Raw genomic sequence first — 22,472 nt, 5'->3', positions numbered from 1 at the left:
CTGTTTCTCATGTTGGGAACATTCCAAATCCTTCTCCTAGCCATTTGAAGCTGTATATTATTGTTAACTATAGTCATTCTACATTGGTACAGAACACTAGAACTGATTCCTTCTATCTAGCTGTAATTGTGTATCCTTTGAAAAATCTCTGTCTATCCCCCGTTTCTCCTACATTTCCCGGCCTTTAATATCCTCTGTTTCAATTTTTACTTCTTCTTTGAGATCAACTATTTTTTAGCTTCCATACATGAGTGAGAACAAGCAACTTTGAACTTTCTGTTACTGTCTTATTTCATTAACGTAATATTCACCAGTTCCACCCATGTTGCTGTGAATGACAAGATTTCATTCATTTGTGGAGAATAGTATTACGTTGTGTATACATATCACATTTTCTTTGTTCATTCACCTGGACACCTATGTTGATTCCATAGCTTGGCTATTGTGCATAGTGTAGTGATGCACATGGGCGTGCATATGAGTTCTTCAATACTGATTTCCTTTCCTTTGGATAAATGCCCAGTAGTGAGATTGCTGGATCATATAGTAGTTCTATTTGTAACTTTTGTGGAATTTTCATACTATTATCCATAGCAGCTGTACTAGTTTACATTCCCACCAGCAGTGTAGAAGAGCTCCTTATTTTTATTTATTTATTTTTTTGCATTCTCACCAGCTTTGTTAGGCAGTTTTTGCATTGCAATAAAGAAATACCTGAGGCTCAGTAATTTATAAAGAAAATAAGTTTAGTTGATTTATGGTTTTTCACACTGTACAAACATGGTAGAAACATCTGCTTTGTTTCTGGAAAGGGCCTCAGGAAGCTGACAATCATAGTGGAAGGCAAAGTGGGAGAAGTGGCAACAGGCATGTCACATGGTGAGAATGGGAGCAAGAGAGAGAGGGAGGAGGTGTCACACACTTTTAAACAACCAGATCTTGTGAGAACTCAATCACTATCCTGAGGACACCACAAAGCCATTCATGAAGGATCCACTCCCATGACCAAAACACCTCCCAGCATGTCCCATCTCCAACATTGGGGATTACATTTCAATATGAGATTTGGAGGGGACAAACATTTAAACTATATCATTCCACCCTTGGTTCCTCAAATCTCATGTCCCCCTCACATGGCAAAATAAAAAAAAGTCTTAACTCATTCCAGCATCAAGTCCAAAGTCCTAAGTCTCATCTGAGACTCATCTCCTTCCAACTTTGAGCCTATAAAATCAAAGCAAGTTATTTACTGCCAAGATGCAATGGTAGTATAGGCACTGGGTAAACATTACTATTCGAAAAGAGAGAAATTGGTTGAAAGAAAGAGGCAACAGGCCTCATAAAAGTCTGAAATCCAACAGGGCAGTCACTAAATCTTAAAGCTCTGAAATAATCTCCTTTTACTCCATGTCCCACATCGAGCACACACTGGAAGGGGTCAGTTTTTAAGACCTTGACAGTTCCATTCTTGTGGCTTTGCAAGGTGCAGCTATTCTCATGAGTTGGAGTTGAGTGACTGTGGATTCCAGGTTCAGGGTGCAAGTTGTCAGTGGAGCTACCATTCTGGCGGCTGAAGGGTAGCAGCCATCTTCCCACAGCTCCACTGGACTGTGCCCCAGTGGGGATTCTCTGTGGGGTCTCCAACCCCATATTTTCCTCTGCCATTTTCCTAGTAGAGGTTATCTGTGAGGGCCCTGCCCCTGGATCAGGCTTCTGCCTGGGCCCACAGGCTTTCTCCTACATCCTCTGAAATGCAGCTAAAAGCCTCCAACCTTCCTTCATGCTTGCATTCTATGCACCCACAGGCTTAACACCATGGTGGAAGCCACCAAGGCTTATGGCTTGTGCCCTCCAGAGTGGCAGCCAAAACCATACCTGGGGTCCTTTGAGCCATAATTGTAGCTGGAGCAGCTGTGATGCAGGGAGCAGTGTCCCTAAACTGAACAGGGAAGCAGCATCCCAGGCCTGCCCCCTGAAACAGTTCTTTCCTCCTGGGCCACTTTTCCTGTAATGGGAGGAGCTGCCTCTGTGATCTCTGTAATGCCTTGAAAGTCTTTTTCCCATTGTCTTGGATATTAGCACTTTGCTCTCTTTTAGTCATACTAATCTTTCTAGCAAGTGATTGTTCTGCAGCCTGCTTGGAATTTTTCTGTGCCACATGGCCTGGCTGCAAACTTTCCAGACTTTTACACTCTGCTTCTCTTTTAAATATAAATTTCACTTTTAAGTCATTCATTTGCTCCCATATATGATAATAGGTCATTAGAAGCAGCCAAGCTACATCTTGAACACTTTGCTGCTTAGAAATTTCTTCTGCCATATACTCTAAGTCATTACTCTTAAGTTCAAACTTCCACAGATCCCTAGGACACGAACACAATGCAGTAAGCTCTTTGCTCAGGTGTAACATGGGTAATCTTTACTCCAGTTCCCAATAGCTTCCTCATTTACATCTGAAACCTCATCAGTCTAGCCTTCACTGTCAACGTTTCTATCAGTATTTTGGTCACAACCATTTGACCGGTATCTTAGAAGTTCCAAACCTTCTCTCATCTTCCTGTCTTCTTCTGAGCTCTCTAAACTCCTCCAATCTCTGCCTATTACTGAGTTTCAAAGTCATTTGCACACTTTCAAGTATCTTTATAGCAATGCCCAATTCCTTGGTACCAATTTTATTTATTAAGCCATTTTTGTATTGCTATAAAGAAATACCTGAGACTGGGTAATTTGTAAATAAAAAGGCTTAATTGGCTCACAGTTCTGCAGGCTATAGAAGCATGGCAGCAACATTTGCTTGGCTTCTATTGAGGGCCTCAGGAAGGTAACAATCATGGAGGAAAGTGAAGTGGGAGCAGGCAAGCAGGCATGTCACATGGCAAGAGTGGGAGCGAAAGAGAGAGGGAGGAAGGGCCACACTTAAACAACCAGTTCTTGTGAGAACTCACTCACTATCCTGAGGACAGCACCAATTTATTCATGAGAGATCCATCCCCATGACCGAAACAGCTCCCATCATGCCCCACCTTAAACATTGGGGATTACTGCTCAGCATGAGATTTAGAGGACAAATATCCAACCTATATCAACAGCATTTGTTATTTTTTGTCTTTTGATAATATCCATCCTAATTGGCTGATATGATACCTCATTGTTGTTTGCATTTCCCTAATGATTAGTGATATCAAGCATTTTTGAGAAATATCTGTTAAGGTTATTTGCCCAAGGTTTTTTGTTTTTTGTTTTTTGTGTGTGTTTTTTTTTTTTCTGTTGAGATGTTTGAAATCCTTGTATATTCTGGATATTAATCTGCAGTTTCATTAATAGATTGCAAATATTTTCTCCCATTGTGTACATTGTACTTGCACACTGTTGCTTGTTTGCTGTGCAGAAGCTTTTTAGTTTGATATTATCCCATTTGTTTATTTATGCTTTTGTTGCTTGTAATTTTGAGGTCTTATTCATAAAACTTTTCCCAGGACAATGTGTTGAACCATTTCCTCTGAGTGTGTGTGTGTGTGTGTGTGTGTGTTTGTGTTTATACTAGTTTTAAAGTTTTGGTTCTTACATTTAGGTCTTTTATCCATGTTGACTTGATTTGTGTATAGGGTAAGAGATGAGGTCTATTTTTATTATTCCATATATGAATATCAGGTTTTTCAGAACCATTTATTGAAGAGACTGTCATTTCCCCAAAGTGTATTCTTTCTGTCTTTGTCAAAAATCAGTTGGTTGTTGATATGTAGATTAATATCTGGGTTTTCTATGTTGTTTAGTTGGTCTATGTATCCATTTTTATTGTCAGCACCATGCTGTTTTGGATATAACAGCTTTGTAGTCAGGTAGTGTGGTACCTCCAGCTTTGTTGTTTTGCTCAAAATTGCTTTAGCTCTTTGGGGTTTTTGTGGTTCCATAAAATTTTTAACTTTTTAAAAATTTCTATGAATAATGTCATTGGTATTCTGATACGAATTGCATTTAAACTGTAGGTTGCTTTGGGTAGTATGGTCATTTTGACAATATTCTTTCAATCCGTGAGCTAGGATATCTCCATTTTTGTATCTTCTTCAATTTCTTTCATTAGTGTTTTGCAGTTTTTCTTGTAGAGGTCTTTGACCTCCTTGGTTACATATGTTTCTAGTTTTTTTTGTAGCTATTTTAAATGAGATTGCCTTTTTAATTTATTTTTTGGTTATGTCTTTATTAGTATATAGGAACACTACTGATTTTTGTATGTTGATGTTGAATCCTGCAACTTTACTGAATTCATTTATCAGTTCTAAGCATTTTTTGGTAGAGTCTTCAGGTTTTTCTGTATACAAGATTATGTCATCTACAAAGACAGACAATTAGACTTCCTACTTTCCAAAATAGATGCTGCCCTGTATTTCTTTCTCTTGGCTAATTGTTCTGGCTAGGACTTCTAGTATTAGGTTGAATGAGAGTGCTGAGACTGGACATCCTTGTCTTGTTCTAGATCTTATAGAAAAAACTTCAGCTTTTCCCTCTTCAGTATGATATTGGCTATGGTTTTGTCATATATGGCCCCTATATTATGTTGAGGTACTTTTTTCTACACCTAATTTATTAAGAGTATTTTTTATTGTGATGAAATGTTTAATTTTATCACATACTTTACTTGCCTTTACTGAGATGATCATATGGCTTTTGTCCTTTATTGCATTGATGTAATGTATCACATTTATTGATTCATGCATGTTGAATCATTCTTGACTTTCTGGGATAAATCCCACCTGATCATGGTGTGTTATCATTTTGATATATTGTTGGAATTAGTTTCCTGGCATTTTGTTGAAGATGTTCCTATCTATGTTCATCAGATATATTGGCTTATAGTGTTTTTTTCTTGTTGTGTCCCTGTCTAGTTTTGGTATCAAGGTTACAGCGGTCTTGTGGAATGAGTTAGGGAGAGTTCCTTTCATTTCAATTTTTTTGGAATAGTTTTAGAAGAATTGAAGTTACTTCTTTTTTTTTTTTAGACAGAGTCTCGCTCAGTCGCCCAGGCTGGAGTGCAGTGTGCAATCTCGGCTCATTGCAAGCTCCACCTCCCAGGTTCACGCCATTCTCCTGCCTCAGCCTCCCGAGTAGCTGGGACTACAGGTGCCCGCCACCACGTCTGGCTAATTTTTTTGTATTTTTAGTAGAGACGGGGTTTCACCGTGTTAGCCAGGATGGTCTCCATCTCCTGACCTCATGGTCCGCCTGTTTAGGCCTCCCAAAGTGCTGGGATTACAGGCATGAGCCACCGTGCCTGGCCAGTTGTTTCTTCTTTAAAGGTTCAATAGAATGCAGTGGTAAAGCCATCTGGTACTGGATTTTTTTGGGGGAAGACTTTTTGTAACTGAGTCAATCTTATTACTTGTTATTGCTCTGTTTAGGCTTTCTATTTCTTCTTGGTTCAATCTTAATAGGTTGTATGTGTGTAGGAATTTATCGATTTCCTCTAGGTTATTTATTTTATTGACATATAAATTGTTTATAGTAATCTCTAATTATACTTTTATTCTTTGTGGTACCCATTGTGATAACTCGTTTTTCATTTGTGATTTTGTTTTTGGGTCTTCCCTTTTTTTCTTTGTTAATCTACCTAATGATTTGTCCATTTGTTTATCTTTTAAAAAGCTAATTTTTTGTTCTGTGAATTTCTTGTATTTTTTAATCTCAATTTTATTACTTTTGCTTTTGATCTTTAGTTCTTTCCTTCTACTTATTGTAATTTTGGTTTGTTCTTGCTTTTCTAGGTCCTTGCAGTGCATCAGCAGGTTATTTTAAATCGCTCTAGTTTTTGCTATAGTCATTTACTGCTATAAACTTGCTTCTTAATACTTCTTTTTATGTGTCCCATAGAATTGGCATATTGTGTTTCTATTTTCATTTATTTCAACTAATTCTTTAATTGTATTTTTAATTTTTTTCTTCATTCACTGGTCTTTCAGGAATATATCATTTAATTTTAATGTATTTGTATATATTTATTTATTTGTTTATTATTTGAGATGGAGTCTTGCTCTGTCACCTAGGCTGCAGTGCAGTGACACAATCTTGATTCACTACAACCTCTGCCTCCTGGGTTCAAGCAATTCTCTGGTTTCAGCCTCCCGAGTAGGTGGGATTACAGGTGTACGACACCACTCTCGGCTAATTTTGTATTTTTAGTAGAGACAGAGTTTCACCATGAGCCAGGCTTGTCTCAAACTCCTGACCTCTGGTGATCCACCTGCCTTGCCTTTCAAAGTGCTAGGATTACAGGTGTGAGCCACCACGCCCGGCCCAAAATATGATTCTTAATTAGACTGATACCTTGTAGGTTTTCAAGTGAACCACTAAAGTTCACTTTCCCCTATTTGAGTATGTGGGATTTTTTATGTGTCTTATCTCAATCTTGATAAGTATGCAGGTCTGTTTCATCTAATATTTTGCTTTTTATATCTTTATTCATAAATAATTATGGACTCATAGGAGTTTAGACATAGAGTCCTGTGTACCCTTCCTCCAGCTTCTTCCAATGGGAGTATCTTGTATTGTATATACTGTACTTGTTGTCAGTATTAAAACCAGGAAATTGAGATAAGCCTAATCATTTCATGATTTTTTTACATATTTTCATGTATGTATGTGTGTGTGTGTTTATTATTATATGCCATTTTATCTTGTATAGATTCAGTAACTACCACTACGATCAGAATACAGACTAGTTTCATTCCTTGTGCTACCCTTTTTATTCATATCCACTGTCCTTTCTCTGTCTCCTGACAACCACTATTATTTTCTCTATCTCTAGTCTTGCCATTTTAAGAGTGCTATATAAATGAAACCCTATAACATTTAACTTTTGATTTGGGCTTTTTTTTATTAAGCATAATGCATTTGAGAACAATCTGGGTTGTTGAAGGTATTAAGAGTTCATTCCTTTTTTATCACTGAATGAGATTCCATTGTATGGATATACCAGAGCTTGAAACTATCTGCCCTTTGAGGGACATTTAGTTTGTTTTCAGTTATTTGCTACTTTGAATAAAGTTGCCATGGATATCAATGTAGAAGTTTTTGTGTGAACATAAGTTTTTCATTTCTCTCGGATAAATATCAAAAAGTGTGATTTTTTGGGATGTACGTTGACTGTAAGTTTAATTTTATAAAAAACTGCCAAACTGGTCTTCCAGAATGGCTTGTACCATTTTATATGAATGCCAGCAATGTATGAGAGATCCAGTTTCTCTACAAGAGAACACTATTTTTTTAAAAAAATTTCAGCCTGGACTAGTAAGTTTGTAGTGATATCTCACTATGATTTGAATTTGCATTTCCCTGATGGCAAATTGTGATGTACATCTTTTCGTGTGCTTGTTATTGAATTCTCTTTTTCATACAGTGTCTGTTCAAATGTTTTGCCATTTTCCCATTGTAATGTTTGTTTTCTTATGGTTGTGTGTAGAGAATTCTTTAATTTTGAAAATATAAGATTTTTAATCGGATATGTTATATGTAAATATATTCTATGTTTTAGTAAAGTCTTGTCTTTTTGTCTTTGAGGGTGTTTTATAATGCAGAAGTTCTTAATTTTTCTAAAATTCTACTTATCACTTTTTTCTTTTATTCATCATGTACTTGGTGTCACACACAAGAAATCTTGCCCTAATCCTGTCACAAAGAAATTTGTTTTCTAAAAATATTATAGGTTTACAATTTATATTTAGATATATAAGCCATTTTTAGTTAGATTGTATACAAAATGTGAGATTTAGCTTGAGCTTCCCTTTTTTTGCCAATGAATATGTAATTATTCCATCACCATATGTTAAATTACTTTCATTAAATTGATTTTGTAACTTTGTCAAGAATCAGACATGCTTGTGTAGCTCTATTTCTGGGTCGTCTATGACCATTCTATTTATCTATTTGGCTATCCCTCTGCCAATATCACACTTTCTTGATTGCAGAGTTTGCATAGTAATTCTTAACAACAGGTAGAGTGATTCTTCCCTTTTAGTCTTCTAAATTTATTCTGATTTAGCTGACATAACAATGAGGAAATTTAAAATAACAGTGGAGACAAGCATAGTATAAACTGCTTTTCTGGGAAACCCTCAAAAGGCTGAGGAATTAGTGGCATCAACTTCATCAAAAAATTGGAATAAGTGAACCACTAAAATAATAACTCCCAAATTGCATGACAGTGGGCAATTGTCCATCACTCAGGCAAAAGTCCATAGTGTATTCTCTGGACTGGAGGCAATAGATAACACTGAGAGAAGAAGAACTAATTTCAAAAGAAGAAAACTTAATCAAACTTACACATTTTGAATGTTGAGGCTATCTAACTCTCATTGCCTAACTGGCTTCTAGGACTCTGACAGGTAAGTCTATACTCTGCAGACATGGAAATGTAAAGAATCTTGTTCTTGCCTATTTGTTTGTTCCTTTAATTTTCATTTCTATAGTGAGATTGTAGATTTCGGTTTCATTTGACTATGCTGCTGGAATCAGGGTTGGTGCATAAGAATCTGGGCCAATTCAATAAGCACACCATATATTTATTGGTGATTGTTCATATTCTCTGTGCCTTTTTCTATTGAACAATTTTTCTATTACATATTGACTTGTAGGAGTTTATTACATATAAATGTTTTACTCTTATGTGGGTTTCAAATAAATCTCCTAGTCTACTATTTTGTTTAAGGTGTCTTTAAAAAGTTGTAATTATCTATATTATTTGCTGATAGTTTATGAAAATAGTAATTTTATCATTTTCTCACTGTGATATTTTGCTCCATTGAACAACCATAACAGTATCTAAAGATAATATTTTATTTGGAAAGTGGTTTCTACCTGCTAGATTAGATAAAGGATTGTGTGGTTCACAGATTAGCATTGGTCCTCTTGAGAGGGTCATATAGGAACAAATAACTCTTTGACTATTACTTCTTTTTAAAAAGCCCTGTGTTTTCCTAAGCTACATTTTCCTTTATTTTACCTCTAAGCCTGTGAAAGCAATAACTGCTTGGTCTTTTCACTTCTGCCTCCTCTTCTCTTCTTTTTTCATCTTTTTTTTCCTTACATTTCCATCCCTGTATTGCCCAGCTTCTGAATTAAAAGTGTATAAATATCTTACCTAAAATCAGATTCAAAGACAGTTTATTTGAAAGCATTTATAATTGATTTTTCTCTCAATTATGTTTTCCCTTGGAAACAATACTATTGATGACTTTTTTCCTCACTATTTACTTAACATCTAAGTAGTATTTTTTTAGAAATTGTCAAGTTACATTGGGATGGATTTCCATTGATTCATCGGCGTGTTAAAGCTAATTTAAGTATAATTTATTTACTTATTCATTTATATAATTTTTTTGAGATAGGGTCTCACTCTGTCACCCAGGCTGGAGTACAGTGGATCAATCACAGCTCACTACAGCCTCAACCTCCTGGGCTCAATGAATCTTCCCATCTCCACCTACTAAGTAGATGGGACTACAGGCATGTGCCACCATGCTAGGCTAATTTTCAATTTTTTTTTTTTGTAAAGACATTGTCTCTCCATGTTGCCCAAGCTGGTCTTGAACTCCTGGACTCAAGCCATCTGCTAGCTTGGCCTCCCAAAGTGCTGGGATTACAGGCATGAGCCACCAAGCCTGGCCTAAGTATAATTTAAAATATATTTTTTCTTTTAATGTGAATAAAATAAACTGTGTTTTTATCCCTAGGAGAGAGATACATCAACTTAACAGTCTATTTGATCATTACTCTTCATCAGTGATAAATGTTAATACTAATATTGAGGAGAAGGAAGAGGAAGTGACTGAAGCAATAAGGGAAACAAAGTCATCAAAAAATGAATTACATTCTCTATCAAAAACGGTGAGTTTTTCATATTAGAAATAAAAAATACTGATTTTTGTTTTGAGTTATAAATAGTAAACTTTTTTGTCAATAATTAAATAGCAATTGGCCAATTTTTTTATATTTAGCCAATTTGCCTGTATTAGTTTTCTATTGCTGCATAACAAATTACCACAAATTTAGCAGCTTGAAACAGCACCCATTTATTATCTCAACCTTTTTGTAAGTCAGAAGTCTGGGCACAGCATGGCTCAAGTGGTTGCTCTGCCCCAGGTCTGGCAAGACTAAAATCAGGGTGTCAGTAGCCTGGCACTTCTGTCTGGAGACTCCAGGATAACACTATTTTTAGTATACAGGTATCAAAATATCACACTAGACCCCCTTATAAAATGTACAATTATTGTGTGTCAATTAAAACAAAAACTGAAGAAAAACTTCAAACAAAAACTTCTTCAGTTTCTGTTTCAATTGACACATAATAATTGTACATTTTTATAAGGGGTCTAGTGTGATATTTTGATACCTGTATACAATGTGTAATGATCAAATTAGGGTAACATTCAGCATTCTTTGTTTTGGTAACATTAAAAATCGCCCTCTTTCGAGGATTTTGAAAATCCTCGTGGAAAATACAGAATGAATTATTATTAACTAGAGTCACTCTACAGTGCTAAAGAACACTAAAACTTACTTCTCTATTAAGCTATAATTTTTTCTCTCTTATCCAACCTCTCTCTATGTCCCTACCCCCTACCCTTCCTAGTCTCTAGTTATCACTGTTCTACTCTCTGCTTCTGTGAGATCAACCTGTTTAGCTTCCATGTATGAATGAGAACATATGGTATTCATTTTTCTGTGCTAGGCTTATTTCACTTGACATAATACCCTCCTGTTCCATCCATGTTGCTGCAAATAACAGGAATTCATTCCTTTTTATTGCTGAATAGTATTCCATTGTGCATCACATTTTCTTATCTACTCATCCATTGATGGAAGCAGGTTGATTTCATATCTTAGGTTTTGTGAATTGTGCCGCAGTAAACATGAAGGTGTAGATATCTCTTTGACATACTGATTCCTTTTTCTTTGGATATATAACCAGCAGTGGGATTGTTGGATCATATGTAATTCTTTTCTTAGTGGGTTTTTTTTTTTTTTGAGGAATCTCCATACTGCTGTGATCTCCACTCCACAGTGGCTGTGTTCATTTATAGTCCCAACAACAACGTTTAAGAGTACCTTTTCTCTGCATCTTCAACAGCATTCGTTATTTTTTGTCTTTTTGATAGTACCCATTCTAACTGGGGTGTGCAGTTTTGACATGATTTAATTCTTATGGTTTGAGAACTGAAGCCTTTGTTTCCTTGGCACCTGTCAGCCTGAGATCACACTCAGTTTTCAGAGGCTGCCGCATTCCCTGGCTGTTTGTTCTCTTCATCTCTAAAATCAGCAGTGATGTGCTCCTGCTTGGAAGCATCTGACCTTTCATTATGACTCATCTTTCCTGAAGATGAAGCTTTCTTTTTCTGCCATATCTCATTCACTGTTGTATAAGAACATAATAGATAAAATAAATAATAGTATAGTAAAAGGAAATAATATATAAATTATTATGCCAATTTGCATTCCTACCTAGAGTTAAAGACATTCTTCTCTACAATAAGGCTTTTTAATTGTACCTCATTATGGTTTGTTATTAGTTATTAATGGAACTGAACATATTTTAATGACTTTTGCGGGGTGATTTGTATTTCCTTTTCTGTGAAAACCTGCTCATGATTTTCCTGCTATATACTGAGTGTCATCTCACTGATTTGTAAGAATTTATATATCATGGATACTAAATATTTTCTAGTTACAAATGTTAAAAATATATTTACCCAACCTTTTTTCATTTCTTTATGGTAACTTCTGATGAAGGACGTTTCAGTTTAATGTAGTATCAGGTATAAGTACATTCCTTTGTGCATTTTCCTTTTGTGAACTTGTTTAAGAAATTTTCTCACCCCTGAGATTATAAAAATATTTTCTGTTATTTCATTCTCAATGTTTCTGAATTCTGCTTTTAATATTTATGTGATAGTTTTAGATGAAACTATGTTTAGAATGTTCAAAATTTAGGGTTGTTTTTCTCGCTCTGCCTTCTATTTACAAATTTGGAAATAAAAAGCTATTTCTACAATTTTTGGAATGCATGTTTCACTTGCCAGATGTGATGCATAATTAATATGAAATTAATGTATGGGTGTAATGTGAAGTGAGTTTCCAGTTACTTTTTTTATAATATAGAAAACAAGTTGTTACAATACAATTTACTGATGAGTTTTCTTTATATATTTATAATCAGTGCTATCTCTTTCCCATATTAGGCTTTTATGTTTGTGTGGATCTTTTTCCATTCACTTTTTACTTTGATCTATTTGACCATCTTCACCTGAACACTCCATGGCTACGTCACGAAAATTCCATAATGGGTGTTAATTATCTATTATAGTGAATCCTCTGATCTTATATTTTCTTTTGAGTTCTAGGCTTTTCTTGATTCTTGCCCTTCCATATAGGTTTCAGGATTATCTGGTTCGTTTCTTTAAAATTTTTTGTTAGAATTATGATTGAAACTGTATCCACTTATGGAATAATTGGGGAAGAAATCAAATCTGTATGATAGGGACTTCTAAACATACCCATGATCTATCTCTGCTTATTTGAGTTGTTTTCCCAAATTGAACCTTAATCAATATTCTTGGAACTTTCCAAAAGGCAAACTATGTCTTTGCAAAATCAGACAGTGATGAGATAAATTAACCCTTCCATCTTCATCTAATGTTAAAGTTATTTTTAAAAATTGATTTGTAATGTGATCCTGATATGTTTATAAAATTGGTCTATATGGTAGAAATAGTTTAAAATTTATTATGGTTTAATTCATGTTCTAATATATGGGCAATTTGCATAAATATTTCATTTGACAAAAATGTTTTCTCTGGTTTGGGGATACAATTCTAAGTAGATTGATTTAGCCATCTGTGCTAATTGTGTTATTTAAATCTTTTATATTTCTGGTTTATTTTCTGACACTTCTATCAATTACTGTAAGAGATGAATTAAAATATCTCAGGGAGATAGATTACTTTTTTCATTTTTCCTAAATTTTGCTTTACGAATTTTGAAGCCATAAGTTTAGAATGATTAGAGTTGAGCTTTTTTATTATGCTTTTATTTGCAAGGTTTGAAGTTATGAATTATTAATAAAGTTTGTGGAATGCATATTTCACTTGACAGATGTTAAGCATACTCAATATCTTTAACTTTTTCCTGAACAGTTTAGGGATTTTGTGATCCTCTCCTGACATATATTCAATTTTCCATCATTTTATGCATATCTTATTTACTAATTTTCTTAAGATAATTTATTATTAATTTACACAATAAATGTTTGTTTATATTTATTCCCAGGTTAATATTTTGCACACAACTCTATCTGTTCGTTAGACTTTCCTAAATGAAATTCCTTTTATCTTTTTTTAAAAAAGTTTTGTTGTTGTTTGTTTTTTTTTATTTCTTGGGATGGTAGTCTCACAGTGTCACCAGGGCTGGAGTGCAGTGATGCGATCTTGGCTCACTGCAACCTCTGCCTCATGGGTTCAAGTGATTCTCCAGCCTCAGCCTCCCCAGTAGCTGGGATTACAGGTGTGTGCCACCATGCCTGGCTAATTTTTGTATTTTTAGTAGAGATGGAGTTTCACCATGTTGGCCAGGTGGTCTCAAACTCCTGACCTCAGGTGATCCACCCACCTCAGCTTTCCAAAGCGCTGGGATTACACGCATGAGCCACCCTGCCCAGCCATTTTTTAAAATTATTTTTAAACTCTACCTCTTGCAAATAAGATTCAAGATTTGAGATTTTCAAAAAATTTTTAAATTTTATTTTCATTTTTAAATGTCTTAATTTTGTCTCATTCATGCAGTGTGGAGAATATTAACCTAAATTCATATGAGAATGACTTACACTGCTACCTAGGCAAGAGAGAAGGATCCAGAAATAGACAAGGCTGAAAACACTAAACAAAAACAAAAACAAACAAACAAAAAAACCAACCCACTAAACCAAAAACACTGGGCTGAAATACTAGAGGAGGAGGAAATGGCATTGATGAGAAGGAAGAACCTGATCTTAAATAGATAGTAGTATGAGTTTCTCTACATTTGCCCTTGTTTCTGTCTCCAGCCTCTTTCTTGCTCCCACTTTCCCTCTGACTCTATACTCTAACCACCTGAAACAACCTCAGGACAACAGAATGTGCCACATATTTTCATTCTTCCAACTCTTTATAAATACTCTTCCCTCATAATATAATGTCTGTTTGACACTGTTCATTCTCTCAGTCCTATCATTGTGTAGCTGAAATCTTTTATTTTAAATCTCAACTTGGAAGGAAGAAAATCCTTGGTGAAGCCATCTCTTAACTTTCTTCCTTATGCTTTGAACTCTAACTACACTCTGCGTTTACCCCTATGCTGGCGCTTATAACACTGTGTTGAAATTAGTGATTAGTTGTCTACTTCTTAAGGTTTTTAAGGGCAGGAGATGCATTGTGACTCTTTCTTTGTCTCTGTGTAATTTGTCCAATGCCTTTCCCATGTTAGACAATAAGTGCTTGTTGAGTAAGTGAGTGAATCAAGGAATAAATGGAAGGAAGAAAGGGAAGGAGAGAGAGGGAAGAAAAGGAAGGAAGGAAGGGGAGGGGGGGAGAGGAGGGGAGGAGAGCGGAGGGGAGAGGAGGGGAAAGGAGGGGAGGAGAGAGGAGGGAAGAGGAGGGGAGAGGAGGGGAGGAGAGAGGAGGGAAGAGGAGGGGAGAGGAGGGGAGGAGAGAGGAGGGGAGAGGAAGGGAGAGGAGGGGAGGAGAGAGGAGGGGAGAGGAGGGGAGGAGAGAGGAGGGGAGAGGAAGGGAGAGGAGGGGAGGAGAGAGGAGGGGAGAGGAGGGGAGGAGAGAGGAGGGAAGAGGAGGGGAGAGGAGGGGAGGAGAGAGGAGGGGAGAGGAAGGGAGAGGAGGGGAGGGGAGGGGAGGAGGAGGAGGGGAGGAGGGAGGTAGGGAAGTAAAGGTAAATGGGAAGAGGGGAAATCCTACACCTTGTGAGCCTGTAAAGAACTTGGTGACCTGGAGTGTAGAGAGCAGCCATTCACAGAATCTTCCTTAATTTAAAAGAATGCCTGTAGCTTTCCCAGGGATTACTATAAAAGCCCCAGGGAAATATAGCATAATCAATAAAAGTTTTAAAAATATTACATACTGTTGACAAATAATTATTACCTTGGTTTAATAATCATGCTGAAATTTGTCTATATCTATAAAAATGTCAGCATGAATAAAATTTTCAAAAAGGGAACAATTATTGAGTAAACCTACAATCAGTTTTTTATATCTTTGATCATCTCTAAAATGAAAACGCTGGCCCTCCTCAATTTGATGTTTTAACAAAATGTTATTTATTTATTTATTTATTTATTTATTCATTCATTTATTTTGAGACGGTGTCTCTCTCTGTTGCCCAGGCTGGAATGCAGTGGCATGATCTGGGCTCACTGCAACCTCTGCCGCCTGAGGTAAGTGATTCTCCTGCCACAGCCTCCTGAGTAGCTGGAATTACAGGTGTGAGCCACCATACCCAACTAATTTTTTGTATTTTTGGTAGAGATGGGGTTTCACCCTGTTGGCCAGACTGGTCTTGAACTCCTGACCTCAGGTGATCCACCCACCTCGACCTCCCAAAGTGCTGGGATTACAGGTGTGAGCCACCACGCCTGGCCACAAAATGTTATTTTTGATGAGAAATTGGGTATATATTTATAAGGTTAGTGATATTTTTTAATTATAGAAATCATTTGGAGACTATCATACATTCTAGAAGAGATGAGAAAAATGAAGTTTAGATATATTAATTTTTTCTGTATTTTGCTCATTATAAAACCTTTAAGCTAGATTTTCAAGAGCACATGTTAAGCATTCAATTAAAAGCAACGATGTGCATTATTGCCATGCATTATTTTTTGGTATGCAATTGAAACTTCCCAGTTCAAGAGAAAAATAGAAGATTTGTGCTGCCTAATTGCACATACAACTTAAAATGATTTTTTTTAAATTTCAAGGCATTTTGTGCTTTCGATTGAGTCTTTACCTCATTAACATACACTTTTCTCTAATTTGTGTCGTTGGATCTATGAAAACACATTGTTTCCTTTTCATTTCTAAAAACAATGGCCTTTGTTAGCCAGAAAACCTCTTGAAATTGGCTCAGTGCATTAAAGTAATGTTGAGATCAAATACTTTTTAAATGTAAAACAAAGAATTTTCTATAAATCCCTTTCCCATGTTTATTGTCTACTCCCAAGGTTCAGAATATTTTTTAAGAAAATAATTTTATGATGTGCAATTTTTAGTTTCTTGTAATATAAAAAAGGCATTTATATCTGATTTTATCAATTGATAATAAAAAATAACTTTTAGGGATTTAGAAATATTTATGAATTTTATATTTTATTGACAATCACATAGACACACAAAATTATTTTTTAGTAACTTAGTTTTCATATAAATGTTGCATATAAGTGGATTCCTTTGGTATATTAGTTGGTATTTTCATAATTTTTGAATATTGTTTTTGTTCATAGAAAGCTAATTTACATTACTAACATATTGGCCTATATATTATACAGTATGAATCTAAACACCACAAAATACCCATTCAAATATGCCTTTTGATTCATACATTTGCCTCGAAAATTTTCAAATTAAGCAAATTCCTTCTCAAAAATAGAGATACAATAGTTATTTCTAATACTAACAATTTATCAAATAGGAAGCCAGCCTAGAGAAGCTGAGTGATTTTCTAACAGACAAAAAGCTATTAAGTGGCAGAGCCAAACTACAACCCAAATTTTTGGACCGTGAAAACAGTAGTGTTTCATTACACAGTATTCATATATGTGTTTTGTAGATAAAATAGGATAACATTTAGAAAAATACACATTTGCTGGCCAGGCGTGGTGGCTCATGCCTGTAATCCCAGCACTTTGGGAGGCTAAGGAAGATGGATCACCAGGTCAGGAGTTCGAGACCAGCCTGGCCAATATGGTGAAACCCCCATCCCTACTAAAATATACAAAAATTAGCCCAGTGTGGTGGTGCACACCTGTAGTCCCAGCTGCTCAGGAGGCTCAGGCAGGAGAATCGCTTGAAACCGGGAGGCAGAGGTTGCAATGAGCCAAGATTGTGCCACTGCACTCCAGCCTGGGTGACAGAGTGAGACTCCATCTCAAAAAAAAAAAAAAAAAAAAATACACATTGCTAATTTTTTAAATAATAGGATTTCAACACTTTTTATGTGTGTATTTTGTGTGGCATATATATTAAATATTAAATGACATCTGTGAAATTGGCTTTTACTATCTTTTATTTTAAAGAAGTGCTTAATGTTATCTAAATGCTGATTTCAAATATATACTAATGACCATGCTAAAGATTTTAAAAATATACTCTGATTATAAAAGCAGTTTACATAGGAATAGATGTTCATTTATAGAAAATGCTGTGAAGATGATTTTAGTTTCTCATTTGACCTATTGAGGTGATGTATTATATTAATGTTTAACCATTTTTAAATTCATTAGATGAACTCTGCTTGGTTATGGTTTATTGTTCTTTTAATTTACTGCTGAGTTTGATTTGCAAGGAGTTTATTTAAGATTTTGCATCCATATTCATAAGTGAGTCTGTATTCCGGTGTTCTTAATTTGTGCTATATTTGATAGATGCTCTTATCAGGATTATGCCAGCTTTACAAAATGAATTTTGAAACTTTTCTTCCATTCTTCTTACCTAAACAATTAATACATATTTAAATAACTTTCTCTTGAAAATTTGATAGAACACCTTGGTGATTTTTTTCCATTGTTTGAATTATTATTTTCTTTTTCATGGGCCACTGTTTTATTTAATAACATAATTGTCATATCAGGCTATGTATTTCTTCCTGAGGTTAATGTTTAATTTTTTAATGGCCCAGGAAATAATCTAAATGGATTAAGATTTTCAAATATATTACCATACCATGACGCGGAATGCTTGCTTCCATTTTTGCTGTTATGTTATTTCTAATTGTATACGTATTTTCACTTTTTAAATTAGATTTTAAAATTTTTAATAATTTATTTAAAAAGAAACGATTTTTAGATTCAATAATTTTAGAATTTTCAAACTTTTAATGTGTTAATATGTACTTTTATCGTTACAATTTCTTTTTTCTTTAGGCTTATTCTTTCACTTTTTACTTTTCACTTCCCTGTTTTTCATGTTTAATGTGTGTGTGTGTGTGTGTCTGTGTGTGTGTGTGTGTCTGTGTGTGTGTGTGTGTGCATTCTTTCTTTCCCCAAGAGCTACAGTACAGTTGCATTTCCTGATATTCTTTGTGGAAAATTCTTTGAAAGTCATTTCTGTCTTCAATTTCTCTCCTTGCATTCTCACATAAGATTATTCCAGTCAGGATCTGCCCCACAAACTCTGCTTCAATTGCTATTAATGAATCCTGTTTTCTTCCTTACAACCCTCAGAAAATCTGATGGGATTCATTATAGAAACTATGATATAAAGTTATTTTAAGGCATGTTTTGAAAGGCACAAATACTTAATGCTGATTCCTCAAAGTTTAGAATATACTCAAGCGAATAGAAGATATTGAACTATGATAACACCATCCAGATGTAGTCACTGTTCATTTTTTTTGTATATAAACACACAGGCCTTGTAATATATATAAATAATGATATTATCATATGCATACAGTAATTGATGGCATGTTTCTTCTTTCATGACATAAAAACTTATTTCAATATTATATTTTACAATTAATTTTAAAAGCTTTAGAGTTTCTTTTTTAACTTTTAAGTTCAGGGATACATGTGTAGGTTTGTTACATAGGTAACCTTATGTCATGGGGGTTTGTTGTACAGGTTATTTTGTCACCCAGGTACCCATTAGTTATTTTTCCTGATCCTCTCCCTCCTCCCACTCTCTACCCTCTGATAGGCCCCAATGTGTGTTGTTCCCCTCTGTGTATCCATGTGTTCTCATCATTTAGCTCCCACTTATAAATGAGAGCATGCGGCCTTTGGTTTTCTGTTCCTGTGTTAGTTTGCAAAGGCTGATGGCCTCCAGCTCCCACCATGTCCCTGCAAAGTACATAATCTTGTTCTTTTTATGGCTACATGGGATTTCATGGTGTATATGTACCATATTTTCTTTGCCAGGTCTATCATTAATAGGCATTTAGGTTTGATTCCATGTCTTTGCTATTGTGAATAGTGCTGCAATGAACATACGCACACATGTGTATTTTAACAGAATGATTTATAGTCCTTTGGGTATGTACCCAGTAATGGGACTGCCATATTGAATGGTATTGCTGCCTTTAGGTCTTTGTGGAATCACCACACTGTCATCCACAACGATGAACTAATTTACAGTCCCACCAACAGTGTATAAGCGTTCCTTTTTCTCCACAATCTCACCAGCATCTGTTATTTTTTTGGCTTTTTAGTAATAGCCATTCTGTCTGGTGTGAGATGATATTTCATTGTGGTTTTGTTTGCATTTTTCTAATGATCAGTGATGCTGAGCTTTTTTTTCATATGCTTGGCCACATGTAAGCTTTTAAAAAGTGTTTGCTCATGTCCTTTGCCCACTTTTTAATGGGGTTACTTGGTTTTCTCTTGTAAATTTAAGTTCCTTATAAATGCTAGATATTAGACCTTTGTTAGCTGCATAATTTGCAAAAATTTTCTCCCATTCTGTAGGTTGTCTGTTTACTCTGTTGATACTTTCTCTTGCTGTGCAGAAACTGTTTAATTAGGTTCTATTTGTCAATTTTTAGTTTTGTGGCAATTGCTTTTGGCATCTTGGTCAAAGAAGGCACTCAGTCTTTGAGGTTGGTTACCTTCGGATTTTTTTTCTTTTTTTAATCCTGTTGATGACTTTGGGGGTTTAATTTATACTTAATATAAGGAGGATTCAGCCGACTGACTTCGTTTATGGGAGATTTGAGGGGGCCAGTGTTCAGCTCCTAACTCCTAGACTGCATGCTCTGACTTGGGAGGACTTGTACCCTGACTTTGTTCTTGGCTCCTTGAGGTTTGGCCTGCTCTGGGGGATGCCGAGGTGCAGCAGCTGCAGCAGAGTGCTAGTGGATGCAGGGGTGTCTGCCTCCCTGATAGCTTTCACCACAGTGGCAGAGGCAATGCAGCTTGTTGGATGGTGGGAGAAGGAGGCCCCTGCTGGAGACTCTGTGTGTGGTTGCCTTGGAGGTGGTGTTGGCTTGGGGCCAGAGTGCTGGTCCGGGCAGGTCTGGGTGCCTTCTCTGTGCCCTGCAAGCAGGAGTGATCACTCAGGGTGTGGCAGGATCCCCTGTTCTCTGCACAGTATTAACACAAGGGGGAGGCACTAGCGGGGAGTCGGGCTTGCTGGCTCTGGGCCCTCCGAGGTTCTCTGCAATGGCCATCAGCAGGGATGTTGAGGGTCCAGTTGCACTCCCATGTGCTGGCGGGGCAAGTAAAGCAAAAACTCTCCCGTGCAGACGTGTGCCAGGTAGTGATGTGGTGAGTTGCCATGAGCCCAGGGAAAGCTGAAGTATGGAGAGAGAGCATGTGGGCTGGTGTGTGGGCACAGGGGCCATCTTACTGGAGCTCTCTATTTCTTAGGTATGGTTTACCAATGCAGAAGCTATGGTGTGGGCCCCACTCGAGACTGCCCTATAAGCAGGTATGGCCAGGCTGGGGACCCAGGAGAGGCCAGCAGACCAAGGAGTGCATAGGTCAGACTAGTCCCATCTGATGTGCAGGACCAGCTTGCAGAGATCAGGTCCGACAGTTCCCCTAGGGCTGAAGTCTCTCACAGGAGCAAGTCGAGCCTAGAGGTATGGTGGCCAACCCTTAGCTGTGCTGCACTACAGATGCTCTCGCTCCAAACCCTCTGGGCTCCACATCAGCTGGCTTGCTGCCCTTACCACTTCTTGAGGAGGCTCTCCTTGCCACCTCAAGTGTCCATGGTGGTCAAGGGGTCCCTTCCTGCCGGGTTTCAGAGGCCCGTGGCAAGAGCAAGTTGCTCCTAGCCAGTTTCACTCACCTATTCCTCCGGAACTGTTGTGGTTCAAAAATGAGCCCCCCATATGTGATAGCCCTTGCAGGGTTCCCAGCTTTCTCCCCCTTCAACCCAGCTTCTGTGTCCACTCTTGGTGCCTTCCCTCTGAAGATCTGTTAAAAGCACGCCAGTAGTCTCAGTGCCTCCATGGGAGCTGTTCCACTTATCTGCACCTAGTTGGCCATCTTGCCCTCTCTCTCTTTACAGTTTCTTAAACCCTTGTCATTGGATATTAAGTGTGCTTTAATTTTTAAGTATTATAAACAAAGCTGTAATAAATATCTCTAAAACTTTTTAATTGAACATAACTATTCATTTTAAGTGAAATGGTATTGTGATAACAAATAATGAAAGTTGAATTATACAGTAGTACAAGAAGCACAGGTAAGAATGATACACCTTAGCATTCTGCCAAAGCTTAAATAATTTGCCAGTATTTTCACATTTTCCAAAATTCTTAAAACCTTAACTCTACCCTTTTTCCATTCACTTTTAAGAAGACATCTTTATGAATTGAATTTCATATCATTAATTCTGTGGGGTTATGAGACTTGTCACATTGTCTATTGGATCTTGTATGGCAACTGGTTCACAATTTTGTACTATGTTCACCCTTTAATTGTATAATTTAGATGTTGGTATTGGCATTGTTTCCTTGAATATAAAATAAGTTTTGAACATGACTTTAAACATAACCAAAACTACATAATAACTCTTAGTGATTATATTGTTTCAATCTAGAGGTGTCTTTCCTTCAATATAATTTACGATTTAAATTATTTATTTTTTAAGATAAAAATTGTTTTTGTCTTTAATAATTATTGTATTGTAAAAGAGATAGATTTTGGAAGTTTTATAATTGATTTCAGTGAAATGGAGAACTAAGAAAACTTACTCTCATTGCAATAAATAGCACATATTTAAAATCACTGTAATTTTGTATACGTTTGATGCTGTATGATTAACTCTTAAATGAATCTATCCATTTTAATTTTATTTATTTTTTTTGTGTGTGTTTCTTTATTATTATTATTATTATTATTAATACTTTAAGTTTTAAGGTACATGTGCACAATGTGCAGGTTAGTTACATATGTATACATGTGCCATGCTGGTGTGCTGCACCCATTAACTGGTCATTTAGCATTAGGTATATCTCCTAATGCTATCGCTCCCCCGCGCCCCACCCCACAACAGTCCCCAGAGTGTGATGTTCCCCTTCCTGTGTCCATGTGTTCTCATTGTTCAATTCCCATCTATGAGTGAGAACATGCAGTGTTTAGTTTTTTGTCCTTGCGATAGTTTACTGAGAATGATGATTTCCAATTTCATCCATGTCCCTACAAAGGACATGAACTCATCATTTTTTATGGCTGCATAGTATTCCATCGTGTATATGTGCCACATTTTCTTAATCCAGTCTAT

At 36.3% G+C, this 22,472-nt stretch overlaps 1 protein-coding gene across 9 annotated transcripts in view; it reads left to right on the top strand.

Annotated features, from left to right (window-relative positions):
• Positions 1 to 22,472, top strand: part of CCDC178 (coiled-coil domain containing 178) — a 503,110-nt gene that overhangs the window by 134,093 nt on the left and 346,545 nt on the right. For all 9 annotated transcript variants that reach the window (XM_001160604.7, XM_024351001.3, XM_063795580.1 and 6 more), the window contains one exon: positions 9,723 to 9,876. In XM_001160604.7, coding sequence (XP_001160604.4) covers positions 9,723 to 9,876 — 154 coding nt within the window. The remainder of the gene's footprint in view (positions 1 to 9,722; positions 9,877 to 22,472) is intronic.

Source organism: Pan troglodytes, chromosome 17 (assembly GCF_028858775.2).
Source record: "Pan troglodytes isolate AG18354 chromosome 17, NHGRI_mPanTro3-v2.0_pri, whole genome shotgun sequence".
Lineage (NCBI taxonomy): Eukaryota > Metazoa > Chordata > Mammalia > Primates > Hominidae > Pan > Pan troglodytes.
This window is presented reverse-complemented; position numbering and strand designations above follow the sequence as displayed.